The sequence below is a fragment of the Physeter macrocephalus genome, chromosome 20, assembly GCF_002837175.3.
Source record: "Physeter macrocephalus isolate SW-GA chromosome 20, ASM283717v5, whole genome shotgun sequence".
Lineage (NCBI taxonomy): Eukaryota > Metazoa > Chordata > Mammalia > Artiodactyla > Physeteridae > Physeter > Physeter macrocephalus.
Window position 1 is genome coordinate 59,707,065 of NC_041233.1, and position 14,578 is coordinate 59,721,642.

Genomic DNA, 14,578 nt, shown 5'->3' on the forward strand with positions numbered 1-14,578 from the left:
GGCTTTAGAGCACAGGCTCAGTAGTTGTGGCGCACGGGCTTAGTTGCTCCGTGGCATGTGGGATATTCCTGGGCCAGGGCTTGAAACTGTGTCCCCTGCATTAGCAGGCAGATTCTTAACCACTGTGCTACCAGGGAAGTCCCCAGAACTCATTCTTAACTTCAGCCCTAGACTACATCATAGAGGCAACAAGCTGTCTTGGAGTACGAAGAATCAAGCCTGAGCGATAAGGACACAAGAATCTAGATCTATACCTACAGGGAAGTATTTAGTTGATTATGCTTTTCGTGGGTCAAGAGAGTCTTTTGCTTGATTTAACTAGGTAACTGGCCTCATTCTTTTCTCTGTGGGAAGACCTGGCCCAGCAAAAACCTCTGCTAAGCACTGTTGCTTTTTAAATTCTCAAGTACCTTTCCCCCCCGCCACTGTCTTTGGCTATCTCTCTGTCAAGAGTTTATGTTTTCTTGATGATTCATCTATCCAGGTTGATTTTGTCCCATTTGGGAATGCAAAATTTTATTTTAATGTAAAAAGTTGATAGTGTTGGGTGGCCAATACGTGTGGAGTTCAAGGAGCTCAAATAAACAAAGAAAATATAATAGAAAGACAGTGTTGGGGTTTGAGCGAGCCCATTCGATAGCCCTGCTCTTCCCTGCCTTAGTTTTGAATTGATTGAGAAACAAGGCAAAAGAGGAAGATGTGTGGAGACTGTGGTATCCCCTTTTTCACAGATAAAGTGGACCCTGGAGAATGGGAGTCACAACTGCAACAAGTGGGGTTCCTAATGTGGCCCCTCCCTCCCAGTAACAGGCAGTGATGGTCAGGGGCAGGGCCCCCCTCTCCAGGGACTGAGCTCATCCCTGGAAAGCTTAGCACAGGGAGGAACCTGTTCTAGGCTGAGAAGGAGTGGCTGGGCTGGGCTGTCCTTCAAAATCCTCCAGTCAGATGAGCTGCACGAATGCTCCAGGGTTGAAAGGAGGGCAGGACTGAGCATGGCCAGGAGTACGACCCTAAAGGAGGTGGAAGAAGACTCAGGAAAAGGGAAGATGCATTCACCTAACAAAATGGAAGGAGAATCAAAGTCTTGGTTCTCCTTCTTTGGGAATTAATTTGATATTTGTACTTAGTGTCTATAAATACGTTAGCATATAGGTAAATTAACTTGCTTTTGCTCTGTTTAAACTTTCAGATTCTTGGCTATCAGAACACCATCTTCTTCGGTGGAGACTGTATATCCATGATTGATTACCTCTTTTGGCCTTGGTTTGAGCGGCTGGATGTATATGGAATAGCTGAGTAAGACATTTAACGGTGTGGTTGTGGATTCCTAGGGTCGCCCTAGTGCTTGAAATGGTCTGTGTGCCATTTGTCCTTCTCTGGACATGTGACACATGTGAATGTGAAACATAGTCGGGTTTTAAACCATGTGTTTCCTTGTTCAAAATGCATCTGTGCTCTTATGCCACTAACTGTGGTCCCAAACTTTACCCATATTTCCACTGATAAGACTGTGTCCGAAAGCCTCCTGCCATGCTACAGAGCCTGCTGTCCTCAACACCCACCCAGCACAGGCCGGTGGTGAACGCGGAAGCAGAGGAAGGGTCTCAGTCACAGGGTTTTGGCGCCTTGTCTGCAGCTTCCTCGGTGTCCCTCCACCTGGTCCTGCTGTGTCACCCAGCGGATCACACACCTTACTCCTCACACCTTAGTTCCCCAAGGAATCTTTCCCCAAATAGGCATACCCTTCAAAAAATAAATGATTTTAAAAGTAATATATGCTTGATGTTATACAAACAAACAAAATGGCCAGCCGTACGCCATGGGAGTGCAGGGATGTTTAAAGTAGAAGAATTGCCTGGTAGACTCAGGGAGGCTGCATAGGAGCCCTGGGCAGAACATGTGCTTTGTCCCCACAACGCTCACAGGAGAGACTGAACTTGTGCTGGGTCTGCTCTCACGCCAGCCGGTTGCATGGTGGGTGCCGGCCGCTCTGGTGTTTGGGAATCCAGTCCTGCCGAGGTAGAACTGCGTCTCCTTCATAATGCACACACTTGAGTCTACCCAGGAGGCATCTCCTGTGCGTCCCACTTAGGGAAGTTCAGATATAACACACTTGGATATTTTAAACTATGTCACACCATAAACTTTACAAAAACCTGTCTCTTCTGGGAACAGAGTGTTGAACCACATATTAGGAACCCTCACCTCTTCTCCTGGATTTTACACTAACAAGTTTATTGCCTGGGCAAGTCACTTTACAGATCCTAGAGCTAAACATCCTGATGGGTCTTTGAAAGCACCCAGTCAGCGCCATTATTTCAAGGTTTAATGATTGTTTTACTCATTGCTTTCCAAAAAAAGTGTTTTTGGAAACTACTTGTCTTTATTTTTTTCAAACCTCCTAAAGTAAAATCTGAGAAGGACAGAAGGATGTGTCTTTCAGGGGGTTGTCTTTTTGTTGGCAAACAGTGAAGCACAGATACCTTATTTCCCCAGAGCACTCAATCCACAAGCATTTTAACTGCAGGGTTAAAAGCGACAACTTCTGCAATTCTAAAGCTCACACAGCCAATCCAAGAATTAGATTTTCCTCCAGTAAGTGATTGTGCTTAGTTGATAGTAAGGTAACTGAGATAACTTTGTTGCCTCAGGAAATCCACTTCTTGTAGCTTGTTAAGTCTAAAAAGTGATCCATGTCCCCTTCGCCCTTTAGCTGTGCTAATGATTCTCTCCTGTCCTGCAGCTGTGTGCACCACACCCCCGCGCTCCGGCTCTGGATCGCAGCCATGAAGCAGGACCCCACAGTATGTGCTCTTCTCACAGATAAGAACATCTTCCTCGGCTTCTTGAATCTCTATTTTCAGAACAACCCCAATGCCTTTGACTATGGGCTAAGTTGCTGAGCCTTGCAGTTCACCCATTCACCACCCAGAATTCCCAAGCATGTCGTGATTCTGCATCAGCACTTGTTTTGGTGGGACAGTCAATCTCTGTTCATTTTTTTTGGAGGTTCCCAATAAACATGGAGACAGAATCATTTCTGATAATCATTTGTATGGCTCCTCTAGCCCACAGCGTCCAATGATTCTCTAGAACTCTCAGCGCTAGATTGTCCAGGGACATTTTGAGAGCCTGTGTGCCTCCCAGTTCCATGGTTATTGACCCAGTTGGACCTCCAGGTTGTTGGTGCTGATGTTGAGGTTCAAGGCCGCCCCATCACTGATGCTTGTCACTACAGATGGCACCCTCCACAACTTCCCGGTGAGGGAATCTAGAGGGAAGAAAATGCTTCAAGTCCAAATACTCTCCATTTGGCAAATGAAAGCTGCAGTCCCTGTGGGTGTGCATGAGTTTCATTCTCCCTCAAACTTTGGCTGTGGGCCCGGGAGACACCGAGGGTCCTGTGACTGAAAGAATTCCAAAGCAGGAAATGAAACACCCATTATCACCCTGGACTACCGACGTCAGAATACCACCGGTGCTGTCAGGGCTCAGGATGGTTCACAAAATGTTCTATAGCCAACATCCTGCCTTAGAAAAGGACACACATCCCCAACCCAGTCAGAGGTAAAGGTCCTTCTGTTGGATTTGCGTCACAGACGCTTTCAATTCATCCCAACACATGCCTCTGGTTGCCTGTTGTGTACCAAGCCTGGGCTGTGTGGGTGATAAAGATGACAAAGATGACAAAGACACAGGAGCCCCTGATCTCTCCACTCATCTTGGTTGAGATTTTAAACCTAGAGCTTTTGGAGCTGCTTGTCTTGCAGTGGGAATGCTTCTCTTTTTAAAAAAATTATTTTTAATCGAAGTATAGTTGGTTTAGTGTTGGGTTCATTTCAGGTGTACAGCAAAGTGATTAAGTTCTACACGTATATATTCTTTTTCAGATTCTTTTCCATTATAGTTTATTACAAGATATTAAATATACTTCTCTGTTCTATACAGTAGCTTCTTGTTGTTTATCAGTTTTATATAGAGTAGTGTGTATCTGTTAATCCCAAACTACTCCTTTCCCCTTTGGTAACCGTAAGTTTGTTTTCTACGTCTATGAGTCTGTTTGTGGTTGTTCTTTTTGTTTTTTTTTTTTAATTTTCCACGCCCCCTGCCTGTTTATTACAAGATATTAAATATACTTCTCTGTTCTATACAGTAGCTTCTTGTTGTTTATCAGTTTTATATAGAGTAGTGTGTATCTGTTAATCCCAAACTACTCCTTTCCCCTTTGGTAACCGTAAGTTTGTTTTCTACGTCTGTGAGTCTGTTTGTGGTTGTTCTTTTTGTTTTTTTTTTTAATTTTCCACGCCCCTGCCTTGATTTGTGCCAAAATAAATGATGTTTCGCTTTTAAGATCAAAATCCAATTATTCCTTGATAATATGTAGGAAAACAATTGGCTTTGTACATTAACCTTGTATCCTGCAACCTTGCTATCGTTGTTTATTAGTTTCAGGAGCTTTTTTTTTTTCTTGAAGTATAGTTGATGTACAGTATTGTGTTAGTTTCAAGTGTAGAGCAAAGTGATTCTGTTTTATAAATATACATATATATTCTTTTTCAGATTCTTTTCCTTTATAGGTTATTATAAGATATTGAATACAGTTCCCTGTGCTGTATGGTAGGTCCTTGTTGTTTATCTCTTTTATATAGAGTAGTGTCTATTAATCCCAAACTCCTAATTTATCCCTCCTCCCCACTTTCCCCTTTGGTAACCATAAGTTTGTTTTCTATGTCTGTGAGTCTGTTTCTGTTTTGTAATTAAATTCATTTGTACCATATTTTTAGATTCTACATATAAGTGATATCATATGATATTTATCTTTGTCTGACTTCATTTAGTATGATAATCTGTAGGTCCATCCATGTTGCTGCAAATGGCAATATTTCATTCTTTTTTATGGCTGAGTAATATTCGTGTGTGTGTGGTGTGTGTGTGTATGGATATATATCTTCTTTATCCATTCCTCTGTTGATGGACACTTAGGTTGCTTCCATGTCTTGGCTATTATAAATAGTGCTGCTCTGAACATTAGGGTGCATGTATCTTTTCAAATTAGAGTTTTTGTTTTTCCAAGATAAATGCTCAGAAGTGGGATTGCTGGATCATATGGTGACTCTTTTTTTTAAATTTATTTTTTATCTATTTTTGGCTGTGTTGGGCCTTCGTTGCTGCACGCGGTCTTTCTCTATTTGCGGCGAGCGGGGGCTACTCTTCGTCGCGGTGCACAAGCTTCTCATTGCGGTGGCTTCTCTTGTGGCGGAGCACGGGCTCTAGGCGCGCAGGCTTCAGTAGTTGTGGCACATGGGCTCAGTAGTTGTGGCTCACAGGCTCTAGAGCACAGGCTCAGTAGTTGTGGTGCATGGGCTTAGTTGCTCCGTGGCATGTGGGATCTTCCCGGACCAGGATCGAACCCGTGTCCCTGCACTGGCAGGCGGATTCTCAACCACTGTGCCACCAGGGAAGCCCCTAGTTTTAGTTTTTTCAGGAACCTCCATTTGTTCTCCATAGTGGCTGCACCAGTTTACGGGAATGCTTCTCTTGGCTGGATATGGCACCTCGGCTGGCTCCGTCCAACAATGCCCACCACTGAAGACGATAAGGAGCCCCAAAGGATGGCCAGGTGTGCCAGCGGTTGCCTTAGGAGGGGGACAGCTCTGTACAATGCCATTTTATCTCAGGGTCTCAGGGTCGGCCTGTGATCATTTGCTCTGTTCACGCGGGGTCTTTCCCAGCCTCCAGCCGTGCTCAGGCCAGGCAGGAGCGGTGTGTGGACTGGTCAGCGCCCGTGGGAGGGCTGTCTGCCGCTCCCGCCTCTGCCTCAGCCCGAACCAGCCCCTCTCTCCTCATGTCTCAGCCTGGCCTGGCCTGGCCATCTGCTGCCTCTGGCTGGATTTTGACTCATGTAAATACTTACCAGTGTGACTCTGTGCCAGTTGGACAGAGCAAGCCTGCTTGGGGAAGTAGAGAGTCTGCCAGAACAGGCGCCACTTGATGGGGCAGTCTCTGTACCATCTACTCAGGATGGGACGCTCTGTTGCCATGGCACCCGAGCCAACACAGAGTGAGGTCTGCGAGTCACATTTCCCTGGGATCCTTGCTTGGCATCTGTGGCCTCTCCTGGGACTCAGGGATTGATCGTCTTTGCAGGTGTAAATCCTGTGTGCTGGCCAGTGTTTGGCATGGGACTGATGCTGCTGTTGACTCAACAAAATAAAGGCCTGTTTCTGGGTGGCCAGAACCAAAGATGTTCTCTTCTGGGGCTCCACATGCTAATTCAGAAAGCTTGGAGAACCAGGACATAAAGGATGGAGAAGAGTGTTCATGGCAGGTTTGCAGGCTGGCAGCCCACAGCCCAGTTTGGGATTTGAAAGCCTTTCAGCCAGGCGTGCTCTGTGCAGTTGGCAAGGGTCACCTGCACTGCCTTACACTCCTTCCTTATCTTTCCTTTATGTCACCTGTCAGCCACAGAGGAATTTGAATTGTCAACCTCTGGATGAAACTAGAAGCATTTAGCCTGGAGGAAAGAGGCAATTAAATAAGGCTCCATGAGGAGCTTTCACAACAACTACTTCTTCTGTGGGCGGATGTTTAAAAAAATTACATCAGGGTTAAAAAAAAAAATCAATGAAAGAGAAACAGGAGGTCTTCCATCATCCCATACCCCGGAGATAACCACTTTCAACAATTGGAGAAAATCTTCTTCTTTTTTTTTTAAAGGTCCTGGATGGCCAAGTCTTTTTTCTTCTGTGGGCGGATGTTTAAAAAAATTACATCAGGGTTAAAAAAAAAAAATCAATGAAAGAGAAACAGGAGGTCTTCCATCATCCCATACCTCGGAGATAACCACTTTCAACAATTGGAGAAAATCTTCTTCTTTTTTTTTTTAAAGGTCCTGGATGGCCAAGTCTTTTTTTCTCTAGCTGCGGTGAGTGGAGGCTACTCTTCCTTGCGGTGCGCGGGCTTCTCATTAGGTTGGCTTCGCTTTGTTGCGGAGCACGGGCTCTAGGTGTGCGGACTCAGTAGCTGTGGCTCGCAGGCTCTAGAGCACAGGCTCAGTAGTTGTGGCACACGGGCTTAGTTGCTCCGCGGCATGTGGGATCTTCCCGCACCGCGGCTCGAACCCATGTCCCCTGCATTGGCAGGAGGATTCTCAACCACTGCGCCACCAGGGAAGCCCCTGGAGAATGTCTTATAAAAGCATGTTCAACTATGGATTTAAGTTGAAATCTGTCCTCTATTAGAAAAAGAGAAAGACAGTTTAAACCACAGCGTTGAAAGAGCCTCCTCGTCATAGATGATGATAACATCAGAACTGATGACTAGAGGCGGTCGTGTGGACTCCTTTCCTTGGTGGTTCTGGACTGGAGCGCATCTGGGCTGAGTCCAGTTACATCCTGGCACAGTGGGGGTGGGTTGGGATGGCCAGGACAGCTGGCAGTGGTTGTGATGGGTGGTGGGGATGGTGAGTAAATGGTACTTGAGATTCCTTCTAGCTCTAAATTTCTCTGATCTCAGACAGCAGAGTGGCTGTGTTAGAGTGGATTAAACCTATCAACAAATGGTCAGGTCCAAGGTGGAGCATCTTCACTGCTGCAGGAACTGCCCTTGGGTACCTCCACATTGCTCCTTGGGGCTTTGGTGGTGAGGGCTGTGGTGGGGTGTCTCTCCTGTAACTTCTTACCTCACATCCCACCTGGTCCACATTTCCTTTGTCAAAGTCAATGATCATCTTGATGGAGGGGAAACATCGCTGCTCTGCCTTAGGCTCCCCTGTGGTTTATGTCAGCCTGGTTCCATTTATTATCAAAAGTCTACACAAACAATTAGATATCCAGCCCGAGGGGCTTCTCACTGATTAGCCTCCAGCCCCTTCCCCACCTTACACACACACTGAGCACTGGGTCCACCCAGGAGCCCCATTTCCCATGCATCCACCCCCGTGAGTCTCTGGAAGCCTGGGCATTTGGTCTTTGCAAACATTTTGCTCACATATGGCTTGTGCCAGAGCTGTTGAGCCTTTGCAAATGCTGTTTCCTCCACTCTTTAATCTTCCTCAGAGCAGCCTCCTGGTGTTTTTCTTCAACCAGCTTTTTCTCTTGCAAAGTTCAGATAAGAATTTTTCTTTGGGCACAGAGGTGGTGTACCATAGAGGATAAGAAGAGGGCTGTGTGGTCAGGTTTACCAGGTTCAGATTCTAGCTCTGCCACTCATTAAATTCCATGGGCAAGATGCTTAATCACTCTGAGCCTTAGTTTCTTATCTGTAACATGAAACGACTAAGGACCTGTTTCATAGAGTCGTTGAAAAGTAATGGGGTCATCCATATAAGGACTTAGCACCTTCCAGGGAAATGCTCAGTGAATGGCCAACAACCCTATAATCATGGCAAGGCTTCTGAGGATGATTAGACATGAACCCTGCATTCATTCTCCCAACACTTTGTGGAACAAGATGTCCTGCGTTGCACACAGCTTGATGCGTGGTTTGGAGTTGTTTTCTGGTTGCTTCAGGTGTGCAGGTTTAGACTCAAATGACCTGTGAACCCTTTGAAGCTGGGACTATTATTCATTCCCCCACCCCCATTCCGTGCATCCCAAGCCTAGTTTAATATTGTGAATCTTGGAATCTTGCCATGTTGCTGATGATGGTAAAATAAATACCCTCTCCTGTGTTATGGAGGAGTACTCAGAATTCAGCTTCTCTGCCCTCTCAGAGGATGTTATCATCTTACGAGGGTTAAAGTGTTAGGGATTTGAAATGCCTGCAGGCCTGCCCAGATACCAGGGAGCTTGGATGCTGCATGGAACACAAAACCACCCGGAACTGTGCTGCTCTTGGAAAGGATGATTACACACGTGCTCCCGACAAGAACTGTAGGATACGCTGCCCTGTCATTTCCTCCCAAAGATCCACCACAACCAAGAATCCCCTCGCAGACAGCAAGAGTCCCCAGCCCACTTAGTAGCAGACAGCCTTCCTCAAAGGGTGTGGTTGAACAGCAACAGTCAGCTCCCTGGTGGAGAGCAAGCAGGAGAGAGCCATTCACAGGCCCGTCAGCCAAGGAGGAAAAAGCAACTGAGGCAGGCTCTGTGCTGCCCACGCAGGGGAGTCTGAGCGTGGCACCCCTCTCCTGGCAGCACAAGACTGGGGGCCTGGGAAGCAAGGATGTCTGTTAGCAGGGGTAGCCTTTTCTAAATCTGGGTTTATACTTCCAAGGCTGTGGAATATTTGCATTATACTCAGAGGTTTAGAAAATCTCTCAAAGGTGTGTGTGTGTGTGTGTGTGTGTGTGTGTGCGTGTGTGTGTGTGTTTCTGGGCATTTCTGCCAAAGGAGGAAAGTACCAGGATAAATACTGAGGAACCCTATAAATGATCAGAGCAGGAGGTATTTTAAAAATTCCATCCTGAAATAAGTGGTACTTGGCCATTCCTGTGCTAAACAGAAAGACTCCCTTTGGGGACTTTATCTGGGACAGTGTTCTGATAATCTGCTGGCAGCAGGGGGTGGGGTACACACAGACTTCCCAGGTGCAGGGGCAGTGGGCGCTGCTAAGCCTGGAAGCTGGGGTAAGAGTTAGCTGGGGCTCTGCTGAGGAAGCACTGGAGGAAGCTCTAATCTAAAACTGGCTTTGGGTGTGTGGAGGAGGGAACCCGGGGTAGAGTCAGAACAATAGAAAGCCTTCTGTTTACTGAGTGCTTGCCATATGTCAGGCAATACTTTACATATACTAGTGATACCTCACAGCCTTTGAGGCAAGTGCTAATTACCCCCATTTTACAGATGGGTAAACTAAGGCTTAGAGATGAAGTAAAGTGCCCAGATGTCACATGGCGAGTAATAGGCAGAGCCGGGGTTTGAATGCAAGCAGTCGACTCCAGAGGCCCTGCTCTTAACCTCTGCACTCCTCTGCTCCCCCCTCACCCATACCCCTTTGCCTCCTGCCTTCCCCAGCCTTCCCCTTCTGCTTCCCTCTCTAGACTGGGAGCTCTCTCAAGGCAGGAATAGTGTCTCACTTGAACTTTGTTTTCCTAGCAGCTGGCACAGTGCCTGTCATATAGCAGTGACAGCCACCCAGTGTTTTGTGAAGGGGCAAATACATGATTGGATGAAATAAGGGGTATATGGATGACATAGAAACCTGGACCCCTTCCAGGGAGCTCATTATGAGGCAGCCGTCACAGCAGTTTCCCCTATTTGCTGTCCAGAAGAGGCACCTGGTCTCCCGAGAAGCAGGGATGCCCTGCCTGGTACCCTCTCTCTGGCTCTGTTGTTGCTATGGTAACTGCTGATCTAAGCACTAGCTGTTCTGCAAAGGGACCATGAAAGCAGAGGGGGCAGAGGGGCCAAGGAAAGATACCCCTTCCTATTCCCTCAAACTGGGGCCAATGCTGCAGACCCCCTTTGGTTAGGTGCACAAGCCTTTCCTGAGCATGTGCCTGGCCCTAAGATAGGTGTGGAGGTCCTGCAGGTCCCACACTGTGTGCTGAAGGAGCCCCCAGGGAAGACAGACTAATGTGTGATTGAGTGTGGCAGAGGAGGTACTAGAGGGACAGCCTCACTATCAATGGGAGAACCACAAAGTAGGAGTTTGGCTGTAAGGAGCCCTCCTAAGAGCAAGGGTAGAGACCTCCCTGGTGGTCCAGTGGGTAAGACTCCACACTCCCAATGCAGGGGGCCCGGGTTCGATCCCTGATTGGGGAACTAGGTCCCGCGTGCCACAACTAAGAAGTCCGCATACCACAACGAAGACCCGGCGCAGCCAAAATAAAATAAATAAAAATAATAGATAAATAAATAAATATTAAAATATGGGAGAAAATTTTTTTAAAAAGAGCAAGAGTAATAACCGCTACCTTTTTAAAAAAATTAATTTATTTATTTTTGGCTGTGTTGGGTCTTCGTTGCTGCGCGTGGGCTTTCTCTAGTTGAGGTGAGCGGGGGCTACTGTTCCTTTTGGTGCGCGGGCTTCTTGTCACGGTGGCTTCTGTTGTTGCAGAGCACAGGCTTCTAGGCGCGCAGGCTTCAGTAGTTGTGGCTCGCGGGCTCTAGAGCGCAGGCTCAGTAGTTGTGGCACACGGGCTTAGTTGCTCCACGGCATGTGGGATCTTCCCGGACCAGGGCTCAAACCCGTGTCCCCTGCATTGGCAGGCAGATTCTTAACCACTGCACCACCAAGGAAGTTCCAACAACTGCTGTTTTTGTTGTTTATTATTCATCAAGCCCTAAGCTAAGTGCTTCACAGGTGCCCTTTACACTCAGTCTTCTCAATGGCTCTATGAGGTGGGCAGCATTATTCCCATTTTACAGGAGAAGAAACGAGGCAAAGCCATGACTCACAGAAATTATGTGACTTGCTAAGCATAACGGTGGCACAGCTGGGGTTTGAACACAGAGTCCAAGTTCTTAGCCCCTGTGCCATCTGCACTGTCTGGAATCTCAGTCTCATTGGTCTCTGCACAGTTTTGTCATGGGAGAAGTCTGGGTCCCTCATGGGCAGAATTTCGCACTGGGCTTCCAGTTTGAGTGGGCACATGGAGATGGAGCAGGGGGACCTCCCTTCCTTGTCTCTCTCTGGGTCATTGGACACTCAGGCTGAGCAATATTGGGCTTGAGGTCTTGTCTTGTCCTGGATGGGTGGGGCTTCAGTAGCTTCTATGCCTGGCTGATTACAAAATGCTGCAAGGAGGAAACAGATGTGTGGAGCTTCTTAGGAATCGTTCTGGTGGAAGCTGTGGCTATCAAGAGGGCCGAACGCCACCAACCTCCCTGACCCTGAATCTGGCTCCACTTAAGGTTTCTGCTGCTGCATCCGTTGGCCCTGATTCCTGGGGTATCAGCAATCGGGGAGTACGTATGGGCTGACTCCTCATCTCTGGCTGGGAGATCTCGGGCCTGACCTGAAGTTCGACTCCTGGGGGCTGACTCAGCACTAGCCATGACTTTTGGGAGAGACCCAAAGCCAATATCCGCCTTTGGAGGCCCAACCACTGTCCCAAGAGACTTTGGTCTAACACAGCTCAGTTCTCTGCAGGAATAGGTGAGCAATGAGGCCGGGGGTGGCTGTGTGAGTCATCTCTGGCCAGTTGGGAAGACAGGCCCAAGGGTGCCTTGCAAGAAGTGGCAGGAAGTGGGTCTTTGCTTTCTATTTCTATTTTAAACAAAGTTACCCTAAGAGAAACCTTACTGATCGGTGGGTTTTAAAGAAATAGAAAGGACTGAATTCTTCCCAACTCCCTACCCCACCCCTGTCCTGAAAATCTCATCTCACACTTTTTATTTTTTTAGGTTTTCAACATATGTTTATTACATTGAAGACTTCAGTGCTAGGATCAGGGGTTGACACAGGTCAACGGATGTGAGGATGCTGAGAACTCAGATGTAAGTCTCAAACCACCTGTCTCTTTAAAACATCCTCAGCTCTCTTAGGAGGAAAGAAGGAGGGTAAGGAATTGGAGTTATGAACTGTCCCACATTCTCATCCTACACCTGGCAATCCAGCCAAACTGAAATCCATGTCATTGGCAAGTGCCCCATTTGCCTTGCATTCCATTGTGCTGTATCTTCCACCTGGAAGATTCTTCCTCCTCATCCTACCCCCAGTACCAAAGTCTGCTTATCTTTAAAGGCCCTGTTTAAATGCTTCTTACCCTACCCCAGGGAGCCTATTCTTCTCTCCCACAAGTGGTGTGCTCTCTCTGTTTTGAATTTCTCCTCCCAAGGCCTAGGAAGACACCTTTGACCTACACCATCAGGATGAGTTTCTCCCTGCTGTCCTTGACCTTTCTTACTTTTTTTTTCGCCTTTAAGTTCTGTTAGATGCAAAGTAAGAAAAAAATAATTAGTCAATCAGCTTAAAATTATATTTATTAGTCTACATATTTCAGTCTGGAGTGTACATTGCTTCTCCCACTAGACTGTAAGCTTTTCTAGAGCAGAGACAAATCTCCAACTTACATCTGTGAGCACAGAGCCTGGTACCCAGTAGGTTTTCAGCATATGTTTATTACATTGATGCCTTCAGTGCTAGGATCGGGGGATGACACAGGTCAATGGATGTGAGGATGCTGAGAACTCAGATGTTAAGTCTCAAGCCACCTGTCTCTTTAAAACATCCTCAGCTCTCTTAGGAGGAAAGAAGGAGGGGCAGCCTCCACCTGCCTAGGTCTCAGCACGTCTGAGCAGAAACCTCAAGTGTTCACCGCAGCCGCAGCTCCAAAGCAGCTGTGTTGGTGCTGAGCTGAAGGGGTGGGTGGAAGACAGACGTGGAAGTACAGCTCAGCAGAGTTCTCGCCTTCTAAGTAGAGGGGCACCAGGAGGTGTTTCCCAGCCCAAATGAGAGGGAGGGGCCTGAGCTTCCCAGGGAACGGGCTGGGGCAAGAGCAGCTGTCCTCGTGTCCCTTCCTCTGGGCCGGTCACCTTAACACTCCTCCTCTTTGATGTGGTAGGCTGTGCCACCCCTGAGGCAGTGGGGCTTCCGGCGAGCCCTCTGGTGGGCCCTCCGAGAGCCAGCCTGGCTCTGATCCCAGGGCCTTTGGGAACCAGAACCACAGACTCCTGCGCAGGGAGGGCAAGGAGCAGAGCAGGAAACCAGGGAAGGAGTTGGGCCTTGGGGAGGGGGGCATCTGAGAGCACTCTTGCTGCTTCTGCTGTGGCATCGCCTGGCTAGCCCGTGGAAGCCTAGAGGAAGACGTGTGGACCACTTATTCCGGAGGAGTCTGGAGGCCTCTCATCTTGCACTTTTAAGACCTAAACTTTTCCCCTCGAAAAAAGAAGTAATACCTTTGAACACCTCTGAGGTTTATGTGGTTGCATTTTGCTGGGAGAGAGTTTGTTGTTGACAGTTTTATTTTCTGTTTTCTTTCTGGGGCTGTAGAGGAACACCAAAGGGATAGAAAATGCCACTCTCACCTCTAAAGCAGGGTTCTACATTGTGCAGGAGGAAATAAGCCAGCCATGGGCTCAGATGAATTTAACACAGGCATTTGGTGACAGAACGACAATCGTGTTGACTTGATTTTCTTTGGGGAGGCTCTTCACATTTTCCTGTGTATAAGGACAAAGTGTCTCACTTGAACTTTGTTTTCCTAGGAGCTGGCACAGTGCCTGGCATATAGAAAGTGATAGCCACTCACCAAGTATTTTGTGAAGGGGCAAATATATGAATACGTGATTGGATGAATGATGGTATGAAGGGGTGTATGCATGACGCAGAAACTTACAGCTCAAACCCAAAGCTGATCCGGCAGCTCACACACCCCTGTCGCCATGCAGGCCTCAGAGCCACATTGTTTCCCTTTCAATTACTTACCAGTCTTCATTGTTCTCTGGCTTATTTTGTGGCCATTGGTCTTGTCTTCCTAAGAGATCCAGTTCACTGGGGACAGAGCCCTTCCCTTGTCTTATATTTTTGTTCCCCACATAGCACCTGACCCAGGGTGGAACACAAGCTGTGTTGTTCAGTACTTGGTTAAAAATGGCTTTTCCGGGCTTCCCTGGTGGCGCAGTGGTTGAGAGTCCGCCTGCCGATGCAGGGGAACCGGGTTTGTGCCCCGGTCTGGGAGGATCCCACATGCCGC

The 14,578-nt window shown here is 47.5% G+C and overlaps 2 protein-coding genes across 2 annotated transcripts in view; one reads left to right on the forward strand and one right to left on the reverse strand.

Moving 5' to 3' along the window:
* LOC102977001 (glutathione S-transferase omega-2) overlaps positions 1-3,880 on the forward strand; it is a 17,935-nt gene extending 14,055 nt beyond the window's left edge. The window contains exons 5-6 of the mRNA XM_024121652.2: positions 1,190-1,296; positions 2,744-3,880. Of these exons, the coding sequence (XP_023977420.1) occupies positions 1,190-1,296; positions 2,744-2,903 (267 nt within the window). The 3' untranslated portion in view covers positions 2,904-3,880. The remainder of the gene's footprint in view (positions 1-1,189; positions 1,297-2,743) is intronic.
* ITPRIP (inositol 1,4,5-trisphosphate receptor interacting protein) overlaps positions 1-14,578 on the reverse strand; it is a 49,389-nt gene that overhangs the window by 3,631 nt on the left and 31,180 nt on the right. The window lies entirely within an intron of this gene.